Source organism: Nipponia nippon, unplaced genomic scaffold, assembly GCF_047370975.1.
Source record: "Nipponia nippon isolate SJK-2023a ecotype South Korea unplaced genomic scaffold, ASM4737097v1 scaffold_12, whole genome shotgun sequence".
Classification (NCBI taxonomy): Eukaryota; Metazoa; Chordata; class Aves; order Pelecaniformes; family Threskiornithidae; genus Nipponia; species Nipponia nippon.
The window spans coordinates 2664108-2672345 of NW_028262313.1; the positions used below are offsets into that span (position 1 = coordinate 2664108).

The window sequence follows — 8238 nt, forward strand, 5'->3', positions numbered from 1 at the left end:
GCGCGCGGGTGCGCGCCCCCCCCTCGTGCCTGCGGGTGTGGATGTGGATGTGGAGCAGGGAGCCAGCCTTGTTGTTATTCTGATCACAGCGGCTCTGATTCACAGACTTGGATCATGAATATAAGTGAAGACTTTGACGTCAGAGTTGAGATTTATCAGCAGATCCAATGGGGCAGGAATATTAAGTGCAAGTCGATGCCAGCTATCTGCCAACGTTATTAGCAATGCTCACCGAGGAATGAGGCTTAACACCAAGGACTGGAAGGACTGGGAAGGAAAAAAATAAAAACGGGGGGAAGCAAGCTGATCCTCGAGCATTAAAGCCAGGTAAAACAACAACCCCCGGCGGTGGCGGCGGCAGCTCCCCGGGCTGGGCTGCATGCGGGCAGGGGCGATGCGGGCAGCGGGGGCCGGCAGCGGGCAGCGGGCAGAGCCCCCCCTGACCTTCACACCTCAGCTGCCCGGCCCGGGGGGACAGGATTTGCTCTGCAAGGGGACCCGCGCCGAGCAGGGCAGGATCCTGCAGCTGTTTGCAGCTGGCTGGGAGCATCTTGCACCAGTCCTTTCCAAAGGAGGGGAAGGGAGGGAGAAAGGAGAAAGTTAACGCAGGCTGTCCCTTGTCGCTGCCTTCTCGTTTCATCAGCGGCTCCGCATACATGCGAGGGCTATTAATAGTATTTATTTTTACTCGCTGCACGCAAAAAAGAAAGGGCTGCGGGGAGGGAGGGGGATTTTCGGTATAAATAGGCGGCAAAAGGTAGCCGTGCCCCGGGGAAGGGAGGAGGACGGGGCAGGCGGCTCCGTGCTTCCCCCGCGGTGGGGTGCGCAGCGCCTGCGGATCCTGCGCGGGGCCGGGCCGGGCGCGGGGCAGAGCGGATGGAGGCTGCTGGCAGCAGCGGGGAGCTGAGTTGTGCTCGGCCTCAGCCCGGCGGGAGGAGCAGGAGCTAGCGGCGAGGCTTCCCCCGGGCGAGGGGTGCGTGTGGGGCGGGGGGTAACGGCGTACCCCGGGCCGGGGGGGGTGGTTCTTTCCCGGGGAAGCGGCAATCGGGCTGGGGGGAGGCGGACGGGGATGCGCCCTGCGGCGGGCGGGGGCGGCCGCGGTGCGCGGCTCGGTGCGGGGCATCCCGGGGCTCGGTGCGGGGCTGCAGCGGAGCCGCTGCGGGGCTCCCCGGGCTCGGTGCGGGGCTCGGCGCCTCTCCCCGCAGCCCGGCGCCCGCGTCCGCCGCCGGTTCCCCCTCACCGCATCCCTCTCCCTCTCTCCCCAGCGATGCTGCACGGCCCCGCCGCCATGGGGGAACCGTGGCAGCCGCAGCCGCAGCAGCAGCAGCGGCTCCCGGGGCTCGGCAACGCCTCGGAGCCCAGCGCCTGGCCCTCGGCGGCGGGCGGGCCGGGGACGGCGGCACCGGGCGGCGGCGGCGGGGCCGGGGCCGGGGCCGGGGGGGCCGTCAGCCCCTGGGACATCGCCCTGTGCGCCACGGGGACGGCGGTGGCGGGGGAAAACGCGCTGGTGCTGGCCGTCCTCTTCTACACGCCGAGCCTGCGGGCACCCATGTTCCTGCTGATCGGCAGCCTGGCCCTGGCCGATCTGCTGGCCGGGCTGGGGCTAGTGGCCAACTTCGCCGTGCGGTACCTGCTGCGGCCGCCCAGCGAGGCGGCGGAGCTGGGGGCGGCGGGGCTGCTGCTGGCCGCCTTCTCCGCCTCCGTCTGCAGCTTGCTGGCCATCACCGTGGACCGCTACCTGTCGTTGTACAACGCTCTCACCTACCACAGCGAACGTACGCTGGGTTTCACCTGCGCCATGGTGCTGCTGATGTGGCTGCTGTGCCTCGGCGTGGGGCTCCTGCCCCTCCTGGGCTGGAACTGCCTGCGGGACCAGAGCGCCTGCAGCATCCTGCGGCCGGTCACCAAGGACAACGCGGCGGTGCTGGCCGTCACCTTCCTGCTCCTCTTCGCCCTCATGATGCAGCTTTACCTGCAGATCTGCAAAATCGCCTTCAGGCACGCCCAACAGATCGCCGTGCAGCATCAGTTCATCGCCACGGCGCAGGCCACCTCCACCCGCAAAGGGCTCTCCACCCTCTCGCTCATCCTCGGTACCTTCGCCCTGTGCTGGATCCCCTTCGCCATCTACTCCCTGGTGGCCGACTCCAGCTACCCCGTGGTCTACACCTACTCCCTGGCTCTGCCCGCCACCTGCAACTCCCTCATCAACCCCATCATTTACGCCTTCAGAAACCCAGACATCCAGAAGTCGCTCTGGCTGGCCTGCTGCGGCTGCGTCCCTTCCACGTTCTCCTCCAGACCAAGGACATCCAGCGATGTGTGAGGACCGAGCACGGAGCGAGACGCGCTCCCTTGCTCTCCTCCTCCTCCTCCTTTTCCCCTCCGTCGTTATTGTTTCCTACCGGGAGGAAGCCCACCCCCGGTCAGCACATCTCGTTCCATGGGAAGATGGCCAAAAAGAGGAAAAAAAGGGAAAAAGAAGGGGGAAAGAAAGAGAGAGAGTAGAATGATAATGGTTTCCTTTAGAAATGTTATTTTCTTACACATTTTATTTTTTATTTAAAAACACAAAACACCAAAAAAAAAAAGAAAAGAAAAAAAAAAAAAAGCATCTCCGTACGATGGCGTTTGTCTCCTCTTGGGGTAAGGAGCCAGGGGAGCAGCGGGCTCGCCGGGCCTGGCCGGGTGGCTACCACCCCCCGGGGGCACGGCCCACGCCTGGCAGCCGCCGGGACGGCCACGGGAGCGGGGGGGGTGTCGGGTCCCCCCACGGCGGGGCTGGTCCCCACGCGTTGGGGGGGTGTGCGGGGCGGGCACCCCCCCCCCCCCGGTCCCCCTAAAATCAGGTCTTGCAATGCTATGCAATAACGGGGGGGGGGGCTGCGGCTCGGGGGGGGGCTGGGGTGGAGGGGAGCTGGGGGGGGACACGGTGCCTCTCTGTTTCTATGTCGTTTGCGAAGCACTTTGAGACCCCGCGGGGCGAAAGGCACTTCAGGGCATGGCCGTCACGTCGGGCTGTCGCGGGGATGGGGGGACCCGGGGATGGGGGGACCCGGGGTATCCCCCCCCCCCCCCCCAAAAAAATAAAAATGGTGACCGCGGGCAGGGTGGGGGCGGCGGGTGTGCGGGCGGGGAGGGCAGGGGGTGCCCCCCACCCCAGGGCTCTGGGCAGGCCGAGGAAGGGCCCCCTGCCCGAGGGGGCCGGGGGTGATGCGCTCCCCCGGCTGCGCTCCCTCCACGCCGATCGTTTACACGGGGTGGGATCCTCATCCAAAGACGGGGCCGGGCTTGCTGGGGTCCCCTAGAGGGAAGCCTCTGTAACCACACGTGTAATTCCCGATGCTACCAGCTTAACTTGCTTCATTAGCGAAGCTCCGGTACCCTCATATTCCTCTACTGTATCATGTGCTTTGTGGTGTTAGTGAGCCCATGATGAAGTGTCCTTTATCTTGTGCTTTCTTTTGGCCGAGAGTGGAATAGTGCATTCACTTAAAAAGCAAGCAAGAAACCAAGCAACCTTCAGAGAGATGGCAGGGCTTGGGGTGAAACACCCAGGGTGGCTCAGGGGAGAGGTGGTGGACGATGCTCCGGATCCCGGCATGGGAACAGCTCAGTATTTGCAGAAGGAGACTGGTGTCCCAAACAGGTTCTTCTCCTTTAGAGAAAGATGCTGTGATCTCCAGCATCCAAAATGCCCCTCTTCAAAGCAGGCGCTAGGTTCTGCTGCACCATGGGCAAAAGAGACGAAGGTTCCTACCAACCCAACCCAACCCAAGGGCACCGCCGCTGCCAAACCGCGGCACGCGTACACCGCAGTGTTGCGGAAGACAGAAACGTTCTTGCTTTGTGAGGCTGCAGTGGGTACGAAGCCACTTTATGGCTGGATACAGGCACAACTGTGTTTTCTCTCTGGATCTGTGCAATGAATTTCTCGCCCCCCAGAGCTAAGTGCACGTGAGAAAGCTATGAATCTCCAAAGCGTGCCTGGGGCTTGGGCTTATTGTCTACCTTCCAAAGGTGGCCAGTCTCTCTTTTTTTTTCATTTCCTTTCTCTTTTGAATACCTTGGGCAATGGGCAGTAGGCACAACATTGAATCAGCATACATTTAAAAGTAAATATATATATAAGAAGGAGTAATATATATATAAACACTTTGCTCATTTTATTTCTTCTAGTTTCTGCAAGTACAGCCAGGTCCCTGCAGTTCCTCAGTGTGAACACTCAAGACAGAGTTACTTTAAACCATTTCTGAAACTTTGTGAACATTTTGAAATGTTTTTATACAACCCGATGCAGAAGACAGTATTTGTTTCTCTGGGCAGCTCATATCTTTAAATGAAATGTAGATTAACTAATCAACTCTAGAGAAACCTTGACATGAAAAAAGTTGCATTTTCTTGGCTTTCCAGTCAATTCCCTGTTGTTGAAGATTTTGATTTTAACGATGTTCTTTCTAGAGCTTAACTGTATACTTGAAACTTGTCTCAGTTCGAGGGATCCAACGATCAACTTCGACAAAGGTACTCAAGGGTCAATGGAAAATAATTTTCCCCCGTGGCCCTCCGCAACAGTAGGGGAAAGATTTGGGATGTGAGGAGCTAAAGCCAAGGACACAGTCTCTACCAGACAGCTAAGTTAGAGAGGAGGAGGAGATGGCCTCACTGAAATGCTCAGTACTCGCCCAAACGCAACTTTGTTGAAGGCAAACTCTGCTGCCTAAATTCCGGTCCTTGCACTAAGGGGACTTTTATTCTGCTGCACTAATCTGACTCACAGTCAGTATCAAGAGATGGTGCAAGTATATTGCATGCCCAGATTTAGTACAAAATGCCGATCTATTTTTTTTTTCCAAGTGATGGTCTAGGACCTCCCTCTTGGAGACTGTTAAAGGTGGCCATGGAGGTTGTTAAAAACACTTGATAGGCTTAGGAAAAGTCTCAAGAAACCTCCTGTAAAGAACACTTTGATAAATTGGCATTTTTGCAGTCTTTCCACAGAGTAAAAATAAATGCATTTTTCTAGGTGTTTTTTCCTTTGCTGTTTTCCCTTTCTTATCTGTGGAAAGAGGGAAAAACAAGGAGAAGCGAGGAAGAAGATAAACAGGCATGAGTTTACCTGCCATGCACTGCGTTGTGGAAATCTCTGACCATTTTACCGCACCTTTGCTTTGGTGCGTTTTTTCCAAAAGAAAATCTTTCACTGGAAGAAGTTTCAAGTGACAATGTTGGACATCAGTGCCGACATTGGATGTTGGAGCCTCCTTATCTTGGACATCAGGAGAGCTAACTTAAAACCTTAAAATACTTACCAAGTTAGTAATGCTGTGTGCAGGGTGGGGATGCCCTGGTGTCCTTCAGTGCTGGCTTTGGGGCATGTTTAGTACAGAACACAGGGCCTGATTTTGGATCAGGTCATGTTGCCATAAACAAGGAGCAGCTCCCATGAACGTAATGGTATCACATGTGGATGGGGCACCAACTATAAGAGGAGCAGTGGAAAACAGAAAGGGTTTTCCAGCACAGTGAATCCTCTGTGGATCCAAAACCTCTGGAAACATGGTGAAAAGAGCCAAGCAGCCCCTGTCTAGCTCCTGGGCATCATGAGAAGGACACAGAGCAACTGGGGTATGGTCTGTCATTCTCCATTTTCTGGTGTTGAATGTATTGGTAAGCATCCTCCAGCTGGGATTCCTATATCACAAGTCATTAGAAAAGTTGAGGTCTATAAAAAACATTGATTTAATTATTGTGCTTTTCAGATGAGATACAAGGGGATGGTGGTAGTTCTGCGAGACACAAGGTCTGGTGGAAGTTTGCAGGTGTCTTTTGATTTCCACAGAGCCTCTGTGGCCACTGCAGGTGCAAGCCGGACCTGCCTGGAGAGGGCTGGTTGGTATTTAGTTGGGAAGACCTCCTTGTCCTCACCCTGGCGAATGGCCCAGATCTTGCCGTTGTACCTTCAAAAACTGAGCTTTGCAAATAACTTTTGATAAAAGATGAAGGGGCCAGAGCCTGGCCCTGCTTACACTTACATCCCTTCTGGACCCTACAGGAGCTGGTCTAGATTTACAGCAGCAGAAACAAGCAGAAAATTAGTCCTGAGCAATTCCACGAGGTCTCTAACCAGCCCCGAGCCTATGGCAGAGAGCAGCATAGCCAGGGAATGAATCCACTGCTTATTTACAGGTTTCTGCTTGCCTTTGGCTTTTCTACCATGAGTTGGTAGCAAGCAGAATATAGGTATGAAATGATTTCTGTGTCAGTGGTTGGTTGTTTTAGTCGAGGGGATGAGCAAAGGGCGAGGTGGAGGAAGAAAGAGAAAACATTCCTTGAATATACCGTGAAAAGGCCAGGGGCACCGTTGGATGGGACGTAACCGCAGCTGCACGAACGCCCCGCGTTTTGTGGAGATGTGCGAGGGGTCGGCGTGAGCTCGTGAGTTTACAACAAGCCCTTGTCCCTGTCCCAGCGTGTTTCAACTGAGAAATTTAAAAAAAAAAAAGCTAATAAAATGTATAGACTCTACCAACAAAGTTGCTTAGGTTTTTTTTTTCCTTTCCATTTTGTCCAGTTTGGGACTTTGAGCAGTGAAAACGTCTCTTTTTAGCCAATGTCATTTCAGTAACCAGCAGTAAATGTTGCAAGGATCTCAGTCCTGATGTGGCAGCCACAATTTGTTCATCTCAGACAAAGAGTTTTAATTGAACTTTGAATAAAAACCCGAGAAACCATTACTGTTCTCAGTAGGTGATGAAGATTCTTCTCTCTTGTAGAAGCGTCAAATTTGGGGTGGGGAGGTCTTTAAAAAGCCATTGATCTCGGTAATCACTTGTGTTGATGTGTATTGACCAGCATTGACAAGTCACTTAATTGTTAACAATTAATTAACGGTTCACTTTTAACTGTCAGAAATAATTGTTCAACGCACACGGTATTTCCTTGTAACTCCTTTCATTCACGCGCAACCTTTTCTCTCGGTGAGGCGGTCATGCTGCCGTACGGCTGATGGCTTCTCTTGTACCATTTGTACCTTTTCTGTGAACAATGCAGTTGCCTACTGCAAAAATCCCCCGGGAGCTGCCCTTCCCGCCGTCCCTGCAACCCCGGGAATGGAGCTTTCCCATTCCCGTTGGAAAACTCTGCAATACAGAGCATTATAGAGATAAAATGGATTTTTAGTAGAGAAGACCCAAATCAGAATGGATGGTCCAAAGCTCTTTTGTCCCTGACTTTGAGGGATGTGAATAAATTGTCTCCAAACTCCAAGGGTTTGGAGTTTGTGAAGTTGCCTTCACAAATTCTGCTCGATGTCATCAAGAGTAACTGTGTCTAAACCAAGGTTGTTCCTTCACATTTTGAGCAGGCGGCCACGGGCAGGACGCTGGATGTCTGACAGCACATCGTATCAATAGACTCCGAAATCACAAGCACAGGTGTATGACCTTATTGCAGGATCTGGGAGTTGGCAAACATCTGGCTTGTCCCAGGAAAAGCTCTTTTCCAACTGGGTGGTATCTGGCTAAGGATGAGAGGTAGTGCTGGCCACTGCTGGCAAAGTAGGCATCCTTTCGAGTCCGTGACAGACTGGCCTCTTGAGTCCGCCTTGCCTTTCCTCTATACCATGTAGAGAGTGGCAAGGACTGGGCTCATTTCTGACGTCTCTTGTGAGTAGGTCAGAATCAGGCCCCAGGCAGGACAAATAGCATCCTCCCTAGAGCACAGATCCTCTAGCTCGGAGGGAGGGATGAGTTTCTCGTGGCAAAGCTCAGCAAGAGACTCAGCCAGACTGGGGTGGCCCAGGGCCAGATCCTGCTCTGCGGTCACCAGCGCGGCCCTGAGGCTCTGAAACCCAAATCAGCCTGGCCAGGCTTCGGGCAGTGTCCATCGGAGTCGCCTTCAGCGGCGCAGATGGACAGAGTGAGAATCGATCGTTCCCATTCCCAATCCTGCCTCCTGTCCTATCTGCTTCCCCAGGAACAAGGCCATTTCGCAGCAATCAGGACAGCAACTTATTTTGATGTAAGTGTTTCCATTAGCCTTTTAACTTGACTGGGAAAGTTGATCTCAAATAAAAATGTACAGCTATCATTCAATTATGGTTAAATCAAGCCCCTTCAATGCACTTTATGAACGAGTGAAAGCAAATCAATGCTGTTATTGCACTGTATCTCTATTGTGTATAATATTATACATTCATCTGTAAGAGTAATTTATTTTTATTACTGTAAATAAAAC

General features: G+C 53.9%; 1 protein-coding gene across 1 annotated transcript; it reads left to right on the forward strand.

Annotated features, from left to right (window-relative positions):
* The first annotated feature begins 1267 nt into the window (after positions 1–1267).
* LOC104023494 (G protein-coupled receptor 12-like) lies at positions 1268–2724 on the forward strand. Its single transcript, XM_087748153.1, has one exon. The coding sequence runs from the start codon at positions 1268–1270 to the stop codon at positions 2324–2326; it is 1059 nt and encodes a 352-aa protein (XP_087604279.1). The 3' UTR covers positions 2327–2724.
* Positions 2725–8238: the final 5514 nt, after the last annotated feature.

What these genes read in the sequence shown, in the direction of transcription:
- LOC104023494 (XM_087748153.1), top strand. Translation starts at nt 1,268, where the DNA reads ATGCTGCACGGCCCCGCCGCCATGGGGGAACCGTGGCAGCCGCAGCCG.